The following is a 19,838-nucleotide window of genomic DNA, read 5'->3' as shown; positions in this document are numbered from 1 at the left end:
CCCCAGTTTGCTCTTTTTCTAGTAAACGAGTTCCCAAAGCCCCCTTTCTTCAGTGGCGATTGTTTTACGTTTGGGGGCCTTAAACCCCCATGTTGGGGCAGACAACCTCTGTTGATCAATCTGCATTTAGTATATACTACTGGAGATTAAAATTTTTGCCTCTGATGTAAACATATAATCATTTGACTTTTTAAAAATACATTTTTTCTCCCTTACCATCAGAAGAATTTCGATGTCCTTTACTTCCTGGAGTTGAAGAGGTGGTATATTTAGACTTCCGTGTCTTCCTTGAGTAGAGCCACTTTAAATTTTGGCAAAGACATTTTTTTCTTTTGAGAATTATCATTTTCATTGTCTCAGGGGCACCTAAAAACAGATTTAGGAAGTGGGTAATTATATTTACCGTCCACCCCCATTTTTGTCTTTGATTATTTGCTAAATGAAGCCAATGGTGAGTACACGTTCATCAATACCATAATACTTCCTTTTTAAATCTTGGAATTCAGAAAAATAGATTTTGGAGAAGAATGTTAATTTGGAGACCTTTTCAAGTACCTGTTGAGTGGAGGGACCCAAAGCTTAAGAGTTTTCTGGAGTGGCTCTTAGGGTGCTCCTTCCCCTTGGTGTATGGAAACTGACTTTATGTTCTGGAGTATTTGCTATTTAAAAGGAATAGCAGGATTGATTGCCAGTATTTTTAAAATTTTAATATTCTGATATAAAAATAAATTTAGGTCTTAAGATTTACTTCCATTTCTTTTGCTCTTTGTGATTAAAGAATTGTATTCCAAGGAACACGAATTGGAGAAAACATAGTGCTTTGTATTTCACTTAATGTGACTGGATTTATTCCACTGGGCTGAAAGATATTTAGTCCTGATGAGGTTCTTAAGGGCTTGTTTCCTTCGTGTGTAAAAGGGGAAGGGATTCTCTGTACCTGGCTTTACATATATTTTGTCAAATAGTCTTCAGTGAATGCCCATTAGGTAAGCAGCGCTGTGCTGTAATAGGTGATGGGGTTTCTTGCCTCGTGGTGCTGCTCAGGATGGTTTGAATTTTAAGTTTTATAGTCACATTTTTAAAGCAGGATATTACTAAAGGAAAATATCTTAGTGTATGAAAATACAGTGAAATTTAAATGTTTTTTTTTAACTAAGAAATTTTAACTACTACCACTGAAAACAATATGTAAATAAAAGCATTTTAACATTTTATTTCTTTTAGAATTAAAGATGATTGTATTCATTAGTGATTGAGTCACTGATCGTTAATAATTTCAAGTGGACATTTTAGTTTCCTTAAAAATCGCATCACTTGGAGAATGGAACTTTCATGTTTTGTAGGAACACACGGATAGTTCAATTTAAAGAAAAATTTTAAAACCCTGAAATTTGTTTCCAATGCATTTTAGTGACCTAGTTATCTTTTAAAAATTAATCTTTCATGTTTTTCAATTACTTGTAGATGGTTTTATTTATAATGAATTTTGAGGAAGAGTGGAGGAAACTTCTTCATCTCTGTCATACGGAAAATCTAGAACCAGTGAAGTAGTGAAAATGAATTTGTAGATTTCCTATTTCAATATTTTAGAAATTAGAACGATTTTAGAGACTAGTCATTTTAAAATTAGACAAAGGAGAAATGCTTGATTTATAGAGTACTTTTACCTTTATTTGAACTCCAGAGAGTTTTTTTTTTTTAATGCTGCCGCTATAAAGCATGTGATAAAATAATTCAAATGCCAAGTTTTTCGCACTTTTGGTTAAGTAGACCTGAAGACTGATGCTAACTGGTGAAATAACAGTAAGTGCAAAGTGATAATATGTGTTCATTTGATAAATCTGAAGGGAAAACAGGTCACTGAAGAAACATGTCTCTGGAGAAAAATGTAGGTATTATGCTTCTGGGCTTTTTTGTTGTTGTTGTTTCCTGCCTAGAGTGACCCTGATCTTGTTTTTCCAAAAAAATATTTGATTCTTAAATACTGTTTTCTTTAGATGTGTACAGAATACTAATTTTTCATACTTGATCTGATCATCTTAGTCCATAATAAGTATATCATGCTTATTAAAATTGTAGTAACATTTAAAACATATATAACATATACAGAAGTAATGACATTTGCTCCATTTCTTAATACTTTCTGGTAATATTTCTCCCTGCTTGTTATCCCCTAAAATTATTAATCAACCTTTGAAAAGGAGGCTCTCCTAATCACACTTAAGGGAAATTACAGGGTAGTGGCAGCTGTACAAAGGCAGTAAGGAAGAAAGAATAAGAGGAAAAAATAGTCAGTCCTTTGAGTTTTATAAGGAATGTGGTGTACAGACCTTTGGGAATGAACAATTTGTCTTTTATTTCAGAGTTTGTAAACACATAAGCTACTTCTCTTTCAAGGGAAAAAAGACCATAGTATAGTTTAAGACCTGTCTTTTCACCTAGGCCATATTGTCTCATAAAAAGAAGAAAATTTAACGGATTTACTATTTTGTGTTAGTTTTAAGTACTTTAATATTGCCAAAGATAATAAATCGTATTTAGTCACTGTCATATTTATCCCTTTCTGTTAAAAACAGACTCCTTGTGTAACATTTTTCAAGGGTATTTGGATTTTGTTTCTTAAGGAAATAGGATCATCTTGAATGCTATTCTTGATAGTGTTAATTTCTACTCTACACAAAACTTGTTTCACTGCAATGAATTCAGACCTAAAATAATTATGCCAGTAATGAAAAAAAATATTTTTTTTAGTGTTTATACTTACAGAGCTATTAAGGATTTATCCAGAGTGCTTAACACCCATGATGAAAGTTTTAAAAGCTTAATTCAGAAGAAATAATAGTCAAAGTGCTTGATAAGGTAGGAAAGATTAGCTGGGAAATAATAGAAGTGAATTTCTTTTAGAGAATTCTGGAGACTAATCATTTTCCCAAATAAAAAATGCAACATTGCCATTGAAACTTCAGCGTGTCATTATGAAAAGTAACCAGCTATACAGAAGTTTCTTGCATGAAGTTCAGATGGAGTCACTGTTTATTTCTAAAGATTTCTAAACGGTTTCAAAATTCATTGCCGTGATTAAGTTCGCATACCAGTTGTTACTGGGGACCACTCTGTTTGACTTATGCTGTGGCTTAGAATGTTATGTTTATGTTGTATGAAATTCATAAAGTAGCAACCTCCAAAAGCTTTTTGCAAATTAGATTTTTTCCCCAATAGCCCTAGATTTAAAAAATAATACATTGAGAATAGTCTTAAACATATCCCATCCATGAAGCTAAGTACTCCTCAGTAGTGTTATGTTTTTTGAGCAGTTCATATAAAAGTAAAGAACTTAGATCTCAAAGGAAATTGAACTAAACCTGAAGAGATCAAAATCTTTTCATTCTAAAGGAAAATGAAACTGAGAGTTTATGCAGTTTGTCCTGGGTTGTGCTGTTTGTGTAGTGCAGTCAAGACTGGAACATAGAAGACTTCTGAATTGCTAGTGCTTAGTAATAGCAGTTCATCCTCTATAAATTATTAGTGTTGTAGTAAATTTTCTAATTTTAACTCCAAAACTTTCTTAACCAGCAGTTAAGTGATTTAATTTTGTGTGAAGGAAGAGGGATGGTGGGCCCTTGGCACAGTCTCCCTGCCCTCTCTCCACCCTGTAATAGGGCCCCTAACTCCTTTCTGTCTTCATCCCTATCACTGTGAGAATCTAGTATCTGCATTACTAAGTAAGTGATATTAATATTTAAATAGTGGTGGAATTGGTTTGTGGGAAAAAATTAGTTAACTGAAAATGTGTTTTTGATTGTCTTGGATAAAAGAATCTAATTACTTCGTGTTTTTACTACCTTATTTATGTTTTAGTAATAGTGATATTCTCGTTTATCTTTTGTTTCTTTGGTATGTGGGATATTTCTTATGGTCTAAAAATATACAGAAGAGAAACATTTGAACAAATTTGAGGCACTGAATATTTGTTACAACTATTAGCAGCTTGATCAACTAAATCAAGTATATGAGCTTAGATATAAAAGTTGCCATGAAAGTTAACACAGTTCTTTCTGATTCTTTGATTTAGCCGATTCATACCCTCTCTGCTGTGTTCCATCTCAGATAAAACAATTATGTATGTACCTAAAAGAAAACTAGGTTATTTTTCAAAATTATATAAACTTGTTTTTAAAAAATAACAACTACTAAGTTTTCTTGAAAATCTAAAAATAAGAGAAGAAAATGAAAATGGCTCATAATTCCACTGTGTAATCTGCGCTGACTTTCTGTTCAAAAAACAAAGAATAATGCTTGCAGGTGGTTAAAGAATTCCAGCAGTACCGAAAGGCATAAAATGAAAAACCTTCTTTCCCAACCCATGTTCTAGAGGCAGCTTGTTAACAGATTTTTGTGTATCGTTTAGGGGAAAAATATATGTACCAGCCCAATTTTCCCCTTCCTCTACACTTTTCTTTTACTCCTAATATAGCTGTCTGTTTATAGACACATACACACACACATGTTTTAGCATTTTTTCCCTCCGTCAACACAAGCAGAACTGTCTCATTCTTTTTACTGAATTAGTAATTTCCTTTGCTTGGAAAAACTATGTTTCATTTCTAACTAGTTAAATAGTGGACTTAAATGTTTTCCCAACTTTTTGCTATAGACAACTCTGTGGTAATAACTGAGATACACATATCTTTATGTGCTTTTTTAGTTATATCAGTAAGGTAAGTTCATGTTGGTGAGGTGATCTGCAGAACGCTTTAACATATTCCTATCAGTAATAAATGAGTGTGTTTTAATTACCTTTTAATCCCCAATGTAAAAAATCCTCTTTACTGATTGCATTTTATAATTTTAAATTTTTCTGAAAATAAGTATTGTTACAAATGAGTACCTGTTTAGCTTTAGTTGTAGTTTTTCCCCATCCTTTCTGATTTACTGTAATCATTAATGGTAGATGTTGCAGGTTTTCTGGAGGGTATTGTTAGATACCAGTTCCTAATGAGACAGAGATAATAGTCTGACATGACAGATGACAACTTGCCGTCACATTTTAAACATGCTTTGACTAGATGAAAAACATTTTTTGAAAACATAGAGGGGAAGGAGGAGAGAGGTTTGTTTTTTTGTTGTTTTTTTTTACATATTTAATAGCTGTTTCCTTCGGAAATATAGAAGGAATTAGGTCCTAGGCTTTACCTTCACCACCTATTGTGGAACCTTTATCAAGTCAGTTTTTCTCCCTGGGTTTGCTAATCTATAAAATGAGGTAGGTGGGGTAGGTTTTTATTGCCAGGTTCATGATCAAGTAAATTTATGCATTTGGAAATATGTAGTACTATATGAACATAAGCTGGTTCTGCTATTATTTTAAAGCTCTAAATTAAAAATGCCCTCATTTCATACTAAAATTTCCGGCATTATACTAAACACATTTATATGTATTTATATACTAAACTCATAATGAAAGATGATCAGTTTGTTTGTTGGTGGGCAAAAGTAATGCTTACAGTATAAACTGTTTTCAAATGCCTGTTTTCCAGAAGTTGATCTTTGATTTAATTGGATATAATGGACTTCCCTGGTGGCTCAGTAGTAAAGAACCTGCCTGCCAGGGAAAGGAGATGCGAGTTCGATCCCTGGGTTGGGAAAATCCTCTGGAGGAGGAAATGGCAACCCACTCCAGTATTCTTGGCTGGGAAATCCCTTGGATAAGGAAACCTGGCGGCTGTAGTCCAGGGGGTTGCAAAAGACTCAGACACGGCTTAGTAACTGAGCGTGTGTGCATGCATGTGGGTGCAGGCCCGCACACACACTCTCACGCTCTCTCCCCCTCTCCCCCTCTCTCCCTCTCCCTCCCCCCACCAGTCTCTTGCCTGTAGATATAGAGGCAAACCATTCCTGCTTCCCCTCCCCCAGTGCTAATCCAGGTATACCATCCATCAAATCATGCTTCTTAAAACAGCCTAGTATGCCTTACATACCATGATTAGTGCTATCTTTGAGCACTGGGTGTTCTATTTTATGCCAGCTATATGTATAAATGCTATCAGTCACTTAACATTTGGCATCTTAATGAATAGAACATATTTTAGACCTTTTTCAGAGCATTACAGTGGTAACTGTTTACCAGTAAAACAAAACTCAGTATGGTATTTATTAACATTTAGCACAGTTTGAGGAGTTTTACAAACTATACAGACCCCAGTTGCAATTCAGTCTATTATTGCCAATATCTAATAACATCAGTGAAAGTGTGCCTTTTATTCTTAAGTAGAATAAGTTATTTTTTTATCAGAAGACTGTTAAATGGAATAATTATTGGAGTGTTCAAAAAGAACCAAATGCTCATAGAGCCATTTCTTTTAAGCTAGTTTGAAAGATGTGCTGGTTTCTCTTGTTTAAGCCTTTCAGACCTATTTCAGAAGTTTACTAAAAAGGAAAAACGGCCATTGTAAGGCTACTCTGTGTATAGTGAACCTAGGACCAGATGAAGATAATCATTAACTTTCCTGTAACCTTGGATGGGGAGAGGTTGTGCTTAAACTTGGGAAATAAAGTTTGAAGTGAAAGTGGATTAATATTTTTCAGTGTTGATTTACTGTGTAATATGTGTGGTGGTTTAATCCATTTTTAGCTAGAAGTGAGCTAGAACTGTTCAAAAGATGTTCAGTTTCCCAGTCATGTCCGACTGTTTGTGACCCCATGGACCGAAGCACACCAGTCCTCCCTGTCCCTCACCATCTCCCAGAGTTTGGCCAAGTTCGTGTCCATTGTATTGGTGATATCTAGCCATCTCATCCTCTAACATTCTCTTCTTCAACATCAAAAGATGTTAAGCAAGCTAAAAACTCTTTTCTGTGGTTACATTATTCTCTGTTACCCTGCTCCACAGCTTCCCATTAGAGGAACCAAATTTAAAAGTAGCACTGTTTTGACTCTCTGTGGCAGTTCAAGATGGTGGTGTGACACTTGAAAATGTATAATACTGAATAATGGTCTTTTGTTAAAATGAGTCAATGCTATAGACAAGAACCATTCTCTTGTAAGAATTAAGAGGAACAAATAGGAACCTTGGAAAAGTATGCCTTAAAACAATGTTAAGTCACCGTGTAGACTCTAGAATGTCACACTTAAACAGCAATAGCGTGATGTATACTTTTCAAAATGGAATTTTTAATATCTCATAAGAATTTATCTTAGAGGCCTAGCTTTTGAAAAATTGGGCACTTTTTGTCTTTTCAATTTTGTTCCTGCCTTTCTGCTCCATATCTTAGTAGAAAGAAGGAAAATACTAGAATATCCGTATCTTTTTGCTAGTACTTCTGAACTTCCAGCATCTGTGACTTCTGATGAGCCTGAATAGACAGCTTGGAATGAATAGGCAAGGTTTTAGTTAAAAAGATTTTGTCATTTGAGGCATCTTTTAAATTTGTGTTCTTGAATTTATCATATAGGAGTTGATGTTTCTAGATGACTTGTTTATAACTGTTGAATTAGCTGGGTTACAGTAAAACATAGCCACAAACTGTCTAGTGGTGGTAACACTAAAATAATTTGCTAATAATTTTATCTTTAAATTTTCCAGATGTTTGTGGTTAAATTTATAAGAGGTAGAATGGTACAGTAGGAGTGCTGTAATAGGAAAGTCTTTGTGATCTTCTATTAGATAACCTTCCTGGATTGACCTTGTAAGATTGCTAACTTTGTGGTACTTTAAAAGTATGTTGTGTGTTAGTAAAGGTAATGTTTGTACTTAAGTAACATTTAAGTTTTTCCTTCTGCTTTCTTACAATATAGTTTTTATTCTAAATAACATCTTAAAATTATTTCTGCCTCCCCTCTCACAGTCATTTTAAGCCAGAGAACAGCTTGATAGCAGACCTTGGGTTTAATTTTCCCTGTATTGATGGGAGAGAATATTTTCGAGAATTCAGAGATCTGAAATCACATGTTTTGTGCGGGTGCTAACTCACTTAAGTTTGTCTGACCCTTTGCGACCCTGTGGACTATAGCCCTCCAGGCTCCTCTGTCCATGGTATTCTCCAGGCAAGAATACTGGAGTGGGTTGCCATGCCCTCCTCCAGGGAATCTACCCGGCCCAGGGATCAAACCCATGTCTCTTAATGTCTCCTGCATTAGCAGGCAGGGTCTTTACCACTAGTGCCACGTGGGAAGCCCAAAATCATAGCTCTTGAATGACATATATTATAAGGTACATATTTGCCTTTGAAGTCTGAATCAGTTACACATTATTGTCTTTGTTTCTAGATTCAGGAATGTTTTCGATTTTTCTCTATGTTTAAATAAACATAATGTCAGAGGAGGGATTATGGAGGAAGTTTTAGTTTGTCTTAGTTCAGATGTTAAAATGTAACTAGTTTTGGGGGTCATAAAATGTAACTAGTTTTTGGTGGCATAAAATGTAACTAGTTTTTGGTGGCATAAAATGTAACTAGTTTTTGGTGGCATATCATTTGTTGAATAATTCTGTAATGTTCATGAAGATTTACTGTACAGAGATGCTAATTTTTCTTCTTTTCTCCCCTCCTCAGCCATCTGTTGAGTCTTCAAGTCCAGGTAAGTATTTTCTATATTTTTTATCATTCTTATTTAACTAACATTTGACCTATTAGTTACATTAAGGTTAGAGGAGTTAGACTATCATCTGACTGACTTTTCTTCTGAATGCTTCTTTTCTCTGGGGAAAAAGAAATGGATGAAATATTTGACTGCTCATGAAAGTACAGGTGAGGCTGCTGTGAGTTCAACCTCATGACTTTTTGTGGGTTTCTTCTCTCTCTCTTTTTTTTAAATGAATTGCCACATGTATTTTGTGTATTTTTTATTTGCTGTTTGATTTGAAGTGTATTTTTAAAAAGGAGTCTTTAACTGCTTAGAGATATTTGCTTATATAGAAAATTCAAAGTTTTTTTACAAAAAATATTGTTAATGCATTTAATGAGAGAGGGAAAGGTAAACTAAAAGGTTCAACAAATGAGTATTATAAATTAAGGAAGTTATTTTAAAATTTTATTAGAATCAAGTTTTCTCCTCTGACCATGTATCTGACCTTGTAGTCTCCTCGAAATACAATATAGATTTCATTTTTTTCTTTAACTTTGAGATTGCAAATGTATGATCTTTGGGCCAGATCTGGGCCATTAATGTTTTTTGTTCAGCTAGTGTAGTGAGCTTAAAAAATTAGAATATTTTAATTTAAAATCTGGATTTAGGTTTCTTAGGCTCAGTCGAAGGTTCTGATACCACTGGGTCCAGCATTACTGTGTGTCAGCAATTGGTAGAAGCTAAACAGCAGTCAGGAAAGAGTTTGGTATGTGTTGATCTTCCTGTCTCAATGTCCAGGGATTTTACTGAGAGAGGAGACTGACTTCTGCAGTGGGGTGGGCAGGTGAAGGAAGAGCCTAAAGTAGCTTAGGAAGAGAGAGAAAGGGAACTCTCCTGAGGCATGGTATTGTTTTATTTGAAAACATCTCACATTGCGTATTTAATAATGCTATATTACTGACCTTTTCAGATCATTGAAGCAGTCACTTTTTTTGTGTTTAAAATTTTAGGAAGTTTTGGAAAATACTGAAAATAATATAAGGCTTTTTTAATTGTTCAGGGTCCTTTTCTTGAACACAAATCATTGTTCTCTGTGTCAGATAGGAGTTGAATTAAAATAACTCTAGATCCCTTCTAAGTGATTCAGTTCAGTTCAGTCAATCAATCGGATCTGACTCTTTGCAACTCTGTGGACTGCAGCATGCCAGGCTTCCCTGCCCATCACCAGTTCCTTGTACTACAAATTGACAGTTGGTTTTGTCCTATTTATTTTAGCTGAAAATGTCTTTCTGATATTCTTGGAAGTGAAGTACATTATTAGGCTTTGTGACATTTCTGAAACTCAAGGGTTTTTTTTTTTTTTTTTTTCTTGTTTATAAATATGTTCTAGATGGAAGTAGGTTGGAAGAAGTTGGAAATAATCTGACCTCAGATAAATCAAATTACCATATCCTTTTTAGGACATGGTATTATTGTGCCTTTATTTCTTTTTTTCTTTCAAATACAGAAACCATTTTCATTGAAAAGATAAGTTTAGTTTTTATAGTGTTGTGACTTTGCAAATAGATCAAATTTTAAACATTTTTCTGTGAACTTTCAAGACTTGTTAGGTAATACATAGGTATATAAAAATAATTACTCTAAAAGTGATATGAATAAGTGGCTTTCTCAGTTTCCATTGCATTTAAAACAGCTTAGGGTGAACTGGAAGAACAGAGGAGCTGGAAGAAAACAAATGTCTTTGATAGCTTTTATTACTTGCTGAATGCTTGTATTAATACAAATAGGATGAATTTTTTTGTTTTCAAAGTAAGGAACATCTTTTGAGGTAGACAGCATTTGTCGCATCAGTCTCCTGTCCACAGAAACGTTTACTGTTCTTACAAGTAGTGCTAATTGTAGGCAATGTAAAAAATTGGTGGAGAAATTTGAAATGGAAACTTAATGTAAAAAAATTTGGTCCATTGGTGAAATGCTGTGTCCTTTGTCCTTTGTAACATCTTCACTTTGGAATTGAAGTGAAGATCACTCAGTCGTGTCCAACTCTTTCCTACCCCATGGACTTTTCCGTCAGTGGAATTCTCCAGGCCAGAATACTGGAGTGGGTAGCCTTTCCCTTCTCCAGGGGATCTTCCCAACCCAGGAATCGAACCGAGGTCTCCTGCACTGCAGGCAGATTGTTTACCAACTAAGCTATGAGGGAATTGATGCTAATAATAATAGTCTTGTGACCCAGGCTAAGTAGTTTGTCTGTTGATTCCACCAGTGTAAACTAATTACATCCAGTAGCCATTAGAGGTTGGGTTTTAGGGTAGGAAGGTAACAGAATGATTAAACAAGTCCACACGATATATTACAAACTGAATTTATTTTCTGAGTCATTGCAAAGAGGTAAGGTACATTTTTAGTAATTTTGCAATAGGATGGAATTCTGTGATAAAACAGGGATATTTGCATTAATTCTGAAGCAAAATATTTACACAAAGCACCAGACTCCTTAGCCCTAATAATTTACTTTTGGGATTCTTTTCCCTAGGAGATAACCTAACGATGGGCCTTAGTAATTAACAGAAAGGAATAGGATGGTTAGTTGGTCTTGAAGAACAAGGTAAAAAGAAGTCAACTGAAACAAAGAAGTCAAGATTAAGCCAAGAAAAAAACCTGAAATTGAAAGTTTATAGAGAATGGTGCAGTGTATGTGTGGGGAAAGGAATTAAGAGTGTTGAGAGAAAACATTCACTCACACTTCGTAATTTTATATAATGGGAGGGTTAAAGTAACAAGGCTTTAAACATAATTGGCTTTGCAAATAATGAACAAAAATGGGGGACTTCAAGTGTGTGTGTGTGTGTGTATAATGTGATTTGGTATTGTTTTCTCATGTGAGCTTGATTTTTAAGTTGGTAAAAGATTGTAAGTAGTTAGAAATTAAGCATAATTATTTTTAACAATATTTGCATTCAATAGAAGTTATATTATGATTAGGATAATAATATGCAAAATGGTAGCGTGAGGTTTTTTAGGATTTTTCTGCCAGCAAGGGAGAAAAGTATAGCAACATATGTAGGAATACATAATTACTGACTAAGCATCCTAGAAGATTGCTGCGTGAAATGAAAAGTTTTGGGACTGTTTTCTATTGAAAACTGAGAAAGAAGGATAATAATTGGGACAAAAAAGCTATAACTAAATTAGTAATTCTCAAACTGCTCTTAGAGAACCCTGTGTCTAGTCCTTCACCCAGTTCTAAGATTCCTTTCTAAAAGTGTACCACGTTATTCTTCATTTCTAGAAGAAATTAAGATAATACTTTTCTAAATGTTGTTTTAACTTTATAAGTTGCTCTAAGACTTTGGTAACTAATTTGTACTATACAAGATAGACTAGCTGATTTAGCAGTTATAGATTTCATTATTTTATATTTAATAGCAATATTTTGTTCTGTTCCTCCAAGAGCACAGTGACTTCTGAGTGCTCTGCCCTCTGACCTAGCTTGCTGTTTACTCATCTTTTAGTAACCCATAGGTTCTCGTCAAGTATTCTTTGAGGCAGAATATCTACTGCTTCTGAAACTCTTGACTAAACAGGAGCCTTAAAGAGCAGTAAAAGCACAGGCATTGGAATCAGCAGATCCAGAATTAAAGTTCCGTTCTTGGCACCTGCTGGCTCTGTGAGTTTAAATATGCTGCTTAAACTCTTGAACTTGAAGTTTTTATTTTTACTTCTTAGGATTGTTGGAAGATTAAGTGAGATAATGTACATGAAGTGTTTGAACATAGTATTTGACACATAGTAAACACTCAAACAATGGTTCTTAATGCTAAAAATATTGGGAGGTAACAACAACCCTGGAGTCTTGGGTGCAATTGTCTGATTTTCCAAGAAATCAGCATCTGTATTTCTTTGTTTTACTTACTGGTTTTCTTCAAAGATGAAGTAGGAGAGTAGGTATATCTATTGATATAACATTTAACACTTTAAACTGATAAAAGTAAATTGCTAATTGATTTTTTTCATTTGTTTAAATAACTCATTTATTAGTTAACAGTTTTTTGCAAACAGTCTTTTGTCCAGGTTTGGCATAGTGGGGATAGTTTATAGATTATATTCAATGTATGCCCAGCATTTGCAATCTACTGTTACAAGTTCTGACCCTATTGAGTTCAGCAATATTCCCCAGCCACAAGGCTAAAAATAGATTAGTTATACAACAATTACCTACTGGATTATTTTTAATACCTTTCATAACACTTTTATATGCAATTTTAATAAACTTTGCGGTTTATACTCTGTCTTTGGGTTACTTCAACTAAGTTAAGGACAGCTATTTTCATATTAAAGTATATTTTTGTGGATGTGCTAGTAGAATAATATTTGAGTTCAGCTGTACTTTTCCCTAGACTATATATTCAAATGATGGTATATTTCATACTCTATATTCACACTTATTGGGTCTATTAACTATTAGTCAAGTAATTAAGAATTGTGATTTTTTTTTTTCTTCACACAAAAGATCATTTTTATTTGATATAGCCACTATTTACAACTGAAGCTTTGGAAGATTACAGTACTCTTCAGACACCCTGCCCTCATTTTATAGTTACAACTGTAAATATATAGAAGTAAAACAGGGTAAAAAAAATCCTTAAAGATGTTTTGTGGGGGGTGATAAGTAAAGGCAGGAATTTTAGAAAACAAGAAATAAAATTTGCTGTGCATAGCTTTTCCCTCGTACTTTTACTTGACTTATATCCAGTTTCAAATAACATATACATTAATATTAATAAGGTACACATAATTTGGTTTACCAAACTGTTCAAAATATTCTTTACCAGGAGGTTCAGCAACATCAGATGACCATGAATTTGATCCATCAGCTGACATGCTGGTTCATGATTTTGATGATGAACGCACATTAGAAGAGGAAGAAATGATGGAAGGAGAAACAAACTTCAGTTCTGAAATAGAGGATCTTGCAAGGGTAAATAACAATAAGAGCTAGAGGATGAAGCGGTTATAACTTTTTTATGGAGAGAGGAAACACTTTAAATTTTAGTTCTCTATGTTATTTTGGGGAAAGCGGTATTTTATATATAAAATCAATACTGAGAAATTCTATGTGGCCATAGGTGGGATATTTAATGTTTGAAATGAAAGGCATTTTTTAAAAGAAACTTTATTATATGAATTAGAATTCAGTAGTTACTTCGATAAGACACCACAGGTACTGGATCAAAAATATTTTTTAAATGGGTACTAAATTTCATCATACATATCTTCTGTCCTCCCCCAGTTACTGCACCTTTTATTTACTCCCCTTCAGAAGCATGCCACTCTTTCTTAAGAGTTGTCATCCTTTTCCTCATGATGTGCCCTAAATTGTCTCTGCCTTTCCTGTAAAGATAACCAGTGATTTCATTGTTAAAACCATTGGTCACTTTTTTCTCTACTCTCAAGAGATACTCAGCACGGTTTACCATTCCCTTCCTGCACTGTAGCTTTTCCTGTCTTCTTGTTCCTGCAGTGGCTTTTGCAGACTTGTCTTCCTTTCCTCAAGGTTTAATTTTGGAATTTCCCAGTTCTCAGTTCTGGGCTTTGTTTTCATCCGTCAGTACTCCTCAGTGTAGTATGAGAGTCAGCCCCATCAGAATCAGCCATGAACTTCCTCAGAAATATGCATTCCTGTGCCTTTATCCCAGGCATACTAAATGAAAATTGGGGCGGGGTGGTGGGCTCAAATCTGCATCCTCATTAATGCACACCATGTTTAAAAATGCTCATTAGTAGGTGATTGATCTAATCATTGTGTCTGTATGCTTAGTATTTCTTAGTTATTTTTGTAGCATTATCCTGTTTGCTTTCTCCACTATCCACCTGCTTGACATTTCTGCTCGGATATCTCAGTAGACATCTTTAAATTTTAAAGGTCTAAAACTGTTGATTGATACTCTCTTCATTTGCCTGTTCTTCCCTGTTTTTTCCATCTCAGTAAAAAATGCCAACACTCTATACCTTGTTGAGTAAGTCAGAAGCCGGGGAGTCATCTTCCTTCATTCTCAATATCTGTTCCTAAATAAGCCTATCATTTCTATGCAGAAATACCTGACTCTTGTTCAATCTCTACTGCTACCCTCAAGCCCAGGTCACCATCATTTTTAGCTTAGAATATACAGTAGCTTCCTAACTGGTTTCTTCATGTCCTCTTTTACCACTTTTCTCCAATGTATTGCCACAGTAACCATGATGAACTTTTCAAAATATAAATCAGTTTATGTCAGCCTCCTGTTTAAAACTCTTCATTGGCTTCCTGTTACACCAGAAGAAAATTCAGACTCCTTGCCCTGGCCAGCAAGGCCGCCTACATATGGTCCTTTGTTCATGTATTACACTGCCCCTGCCATGGTGTCTGTAGCTATGTTAGCTGCTTTCGTTCTTAGATGTGCTGGCCTTTTCCTATTTCAAGGCTTTTTACCTCATTTCCATTCTCTGGTATGTGCATTCTGAAACTGACTCCTTTTTCTGTCAAGTCTGGGCTTAATGTTCCCTCCTCAAAATGGCTTTTCCTGGCCCCAGTCAGCTATTTTTAGCTGCTGTACCCCATCCATTGCTTGCTTTCTATGTAACACAATTTGTAATTGTATGTTTGTTAAGTTTTTGTCTATATTCTCCTTAGTTCCATGAGAGGAGGGATAGTCTGTTTACCAGTATATTTCATAGCTCATAGCACATAGCAAGAGTGGTCACTGAATTCATTTTCGAATGAATGGATAAATCAGTTTGGTATGTTATCATTAAAAGGTGTTACGTGTACAGTCTGCTGTACTTCAGAAAAAAAAGAAGTAAGACATCCGCCAGTCTTTAAGCATTTGGAGTATATAATGTCACAGAAAAATGAATTTTTATACCCTTATAGTAATAAAGATTAATCTATGCTTCAGAATTTTGGTTCAGAACTTTAAAGAGCTGAGAAAAATAGTCTGACTAAGTCAAATTTTGTCAGTTCCATTTTGGATCATGTAATAATTAAAACTGGCTTAATCCATAAACCTAAGCAATTCAATATTTTGTTATTTTAAGCCAGACAACAGAATTGATCTCAGTGGTAATGGTGTAGAGCTGTTAAAAAGCTTTTCAAGGATGAGTTAAAAAGCACATGAGGACTCTGGACTCAGAACCATTCTTTAGGAGAGGCTAGAAAGCATTCAAAAGACTTGTATAATTTGCTTGGATGATTCAGAACCTAGGCAAACATCAAAGGAAACAGTTGATTTAAATGTCGGTCATGGTTGCTTCATGTATTCATGAAGTCGAAAGGCAGTTATTTCCAAATATTTGCCTCTTGTTTCAAGAAATTTACCACTTTGGATATATTTTCTTTCTAAATAACTCATCCATGGGATAAAAGGTAAAGGAAGAAAATCTTATATTTTCCATTCTTTCACATTATCTATATTATTCAAGTAATTTGAGTACGTAATTACTCAAGAGGTAATCAAGTATGGTCAAAATAGGTTAGGAGGTGGAATAATTTTTACTTTATTTCAGAAAATGGCCTGCTATATTTAACTAGTACACAATTACTGCAGGACTTGGCTAAAATTTGTATCATGTTGTGGTCTTCTCCTATTTTTCCCTTTATTCAGTCTCCTTCCTCGGTCTGTTACAACCCCAAAATTTGCTTTCAAATGCTCCCTTTTTTGGAAAAAATAATTAAAATAGAATTATTTGTAGAATATATACAAAGGGAGAGAAAGACAAGGGAACCAATCTTTATCACTCTTTTCAACCAGACAGTCTTTAACCTTCTCTGAAACTACTTCTAACCTTTCCTGGAGTAATTAAGGCTTAGGTATAAGTAGCATATAATCACCAGTGCTTTCATCTGTAGCTTGCAGCTAAGCTAGAGGGCAAGTATATTGGATTTCTTACAGTTGTAAACTCTTTAGGTCCAAACCAAACTAGTTTTGTTTTTATTTAAAACAAAATGAGCAAGTTTTTGTTTTTGATGACTGATTTGCTTTTATAGAAGTAAAACATTATAGTTATGTCAGGAATTAGTAGGTTAGTTTTTACCTGGTACTTCGGTTGCATGAAAAGGACCTTTGATGTAATGTGGTAAAATTTTTACAGTTGATTCATTCAGGAGTTATCAGTGACTGCATAGCCTGTAGCTTTAAGTTCGTTAATGTGAATTCTAAAATTTAAGTGAAAACTAGCTTTGATATGTATTGTTAACATTTGTATATGTGAATCTTACCAGTATAAAGACATTTTAGTTAAGTTTATCATTTAAATGTTTTAAGAGAATTAGTTGTACAGGTTAGAATTTATTGATAATATTAAAAGAGGTGTCAGAATCATTCCCATAGTAAACTTTAGTTTGTAGGAATGGTGATATGCAGATTTAACTCTGTTTTTCAAATGTACACTTAAAACCCACCATCTCACTTTGAACAGTAGCAGTCTGTTTCGGAGAAAGGAGATCAGGATCAGCTGTATCTTTATTTGTATTTTTGCGAAATCATATTATAACAATGTTAATTAATACTTTAAAGTGCTAAGCACATTTTACTTGGTGAATCTCCAGAGCTAGAGAATAAAGATTAAAATGTGAGTTTTTTTTTTAATTATTTACAACATATGAATTACACAGGTAAGAAAAAGGCTCCAACATGGGTACTATAAAGAAGAGTTCACTGTCTTCATCATCTCTTCCTAGTTTTATAGTCAAAGCCCAGTCTTAAGAGGTTGGTTACCTTAGGAACTGTCACTCTTGTCTCTTAGGCCTTCTTGCCTGAAAATCAGTCCCTTTCCTTCTTCCCAACTTCATTTCCTGGTAAGTCACAACAGGTATAAAAAGAGATGTCTATCCACCAAATCAGAGAAGGCAACGGCAACCCACTGCAGTACTCTTGCCTGGAAAATCCCATGGATGGAGGAGCCTGGTAGGCTGCAGTCCATGGGGTCTCGAAGTCGGACACAACTGAGCAACTTCACTTTCACTTTCACTTTTCACTTTCATGCATTGGAGAAGGAAATGGCAACCCACTCCAGTGTTCTTGCCTGGAGAATCCCAGGGACGGGGGAGCCTGGTGGGCTGCCGTCTCTGGGGTCGCACAGAGTCGGACACGACTGAAGCGACTTAGCAGCAGCAGCATCCACCAGATGGCCCTTGAACGGCCATCATCTGCTACCATGTGCAGTAAATGACTAATCCCCTGATGTGAGGGAGAGGGAGCCACTTTCTCTGCAGCTAGGAGACAGATACCACTCCATCCTTACAATACTGCTGGTGGTGCTTGGTAACTGTACCCTGTTACTTGAAGATAAATGTCAAATTTAATTTCAGATACCATGTTTGTCTTTGAAAAAGTCTATGCTGTTTTCACCTCCAGCTAGTCTCCCCTCAGCTTATACAGACATGATTGTCCCTCTTTTTGTTATAATACTTAGACAACTTACTTTTTAAAAGCACAATATGCAAGTATAGTCCACATGCCTATATTTTTATTCATTTTGTACTGTGTCCGGTTTCCTTATTTTTATAGTCTTATCAACCCAGCGCGTCTTATTTCACTCTCCTAAGAATGATGTAGACTTAACCTAGGGTCGTGTTTCGAGGAAAGGAGTATGTATATGCATATGTATATAAGGGCTCTGTAAAGCAGTAAGTCAGACTGCCTCTTTAAGAACTCAGCTGCACTGTTTAATCAGTGCGTGACTTTGGACCGGTTATATAACATGATTAAGCTTCAGTGTTATTACACAGATGATATATGTAAAGCATTTAGCAAATGTCTGATACATGATAATCACTCAAATCTTAATAGTTATTCATAAAATTCTCAAAGAAATCTGTAACAAACTGCAGCCAAAACTGTGGGGAACCCCTGTACTTGATTCATAATTTTTTTTACTCTGCTCCTCCCATTTCTTAACACTTGTATGAATGGGAACAGTTTATTGTGATGTTTCAATTAATTTGAGGAAAGCCCTTTAATATGTGGTAGAACATAGACTTTGGCACTATAAGCTAATGAGAAAGTCTATGGAACAGGTAACTGATGGGTCCTAGTATAGTGTACTGTCAGCCAATTTAATCCTCTTTTTTTTTTTTTTTCCAGAGGGGAATAACAACTTTTGCTTTACAGGGTAGCATTACTTTTTATTTCAGATATTTGGGGGCAAATAATAGAAATCCATTTTGAGCAGGCTTAGGCAAAATGAAGATTTAGTTGTAAGGCTAATGTAATTTCATTAAGGGCGGGAGGAGGTCTAGACTTCAGGGACTCCTGTGCCACCAGAACACTTTTTTACATGGTGGTGTCCTTTTTCAGTCCAATTTTCGTCATATGTTGTAAGTTTTCAGGCTCCAAGATTTATTGCTTGGGATACAGCCTGTATTCTTTAGCTGCTATTGGTAAAAATCTGGAAACAAATTATGTTCAAGCTTGGGTCATGTGCCCTTTTCAAATGAACGGTCAGAGAATGCAGTGATTCCAATTGAGTTAGATACTCTGAGTCCAGGAGGTAAACTTTCAGTCAAAATACATGCTTGGAATGGAGGAAAGAACATTTCTGGAAAAATGAATGTAGAAAGAAAGGACTGGTTGACAGACAACAAGAAATGATACTTGAATTTGAAACTGGAGATTCCTCAGCAAAATTGATTTGGGGTTTTATTGTATTTGTGTTTGCTGTTAGGACTTCCCTTTATACCTTAGATCAAGTAAGATACTTTTTAATTCTATGTGGATCGTGGTTGTTGCTTACTAATTTGTTGTTTCTAACTTGCTGCTTACTCATAATAACTTGATATTGGGCAACAGAAATTAAAAGTTGATTTCTAAGGAAAGCATAATACCACTACATATTCTTTAGTTTTCAGTATTAAGCAAGAATTTTCTTCATGGACTGCTGCTGCTAAGTCGCTTCAGTCATGTCCGACTCTCTGCAACCCCATAGACGGCAGCCCACCAGGCTCCCCCACTGGGATTCTCCAGGCAAGAACACTGGAGTGGGTTGCCATTTCCTTTTCCAATGCATGAAAGTGAAAAGTGAAAGTGAAGTCGCTCAGTCGTGTCTGACTCTCAGCGACCCCATGGACTGCAGCCCACCAGGCTCCTCTGTCCATAGGATTTTCCAGGCAAGAGTACTGGAGTAGGGTGCCATTGCCTTCTCCACTTGCTGGACTAGGCAGGGGTATTTTGTTGACACGTGATAAAACCAACTTTGACTGAAAGTAAACTTTTTAGAAGTTTGTCAAAACTTCTTTA

General features: G+C 35.1%; 1 protein-coding gene across 16 annotated transcripts in view; it reads left to right on the top strand.

Moving 5' to 3' along the window:
* The window catches only part of MIER1 (MIER1 transcriptional regulator), a 67,534-nt gene that overhangs the window by 6,930 nt on the left and 40,766 nt on the right, over positions 1-19,838 (top strand). For 7 of the 16 annotated variants that reach the window (XM_040232625.1, XM_040232630.1, XM_040232629.1 and 4 more), the window contains 2 exons: positions 8,550-8,574; positions 13,398-13,543. In XM_040232625.1, coding sequence (XP_040088559.1) covers positions 8,550-8,574; positions 13,398-13,543 — 171 coding nt within the window. Of the gene's footprint in view, positions 1-8,549; positions 8,575-8,707; positions 8,745-13,397; positions 13,544-19,838 lie in introns of all 16 variants that reach the window. The other 9 variants (XM_040232624.1, XM_040232626.1, XM_040232640.1 and 6 more) reach the window with 2 other exon arrangements.

The sequence above is a fragment of the Oryx dammah genome, unplaced genomic scaffold (assembly GCF_014754425.2).
Source record: "Oryx dammah isolate SB20612 unplaced genomic scaffold, SCBI_Odam_1.1 HiC_scaffold_28, whole genome shotgun sequence".
NCBI lineage: Eukaryota > Metazoa > Chordata > Mammalia > Artiodactyla > Bovidae > Oryx > Oryx dammah.
The sequence above is the reverse complement of the archived record's forward strand: the minus strand, read 5'-3'. Positions and strand labels throughout refer to the sequence as shown.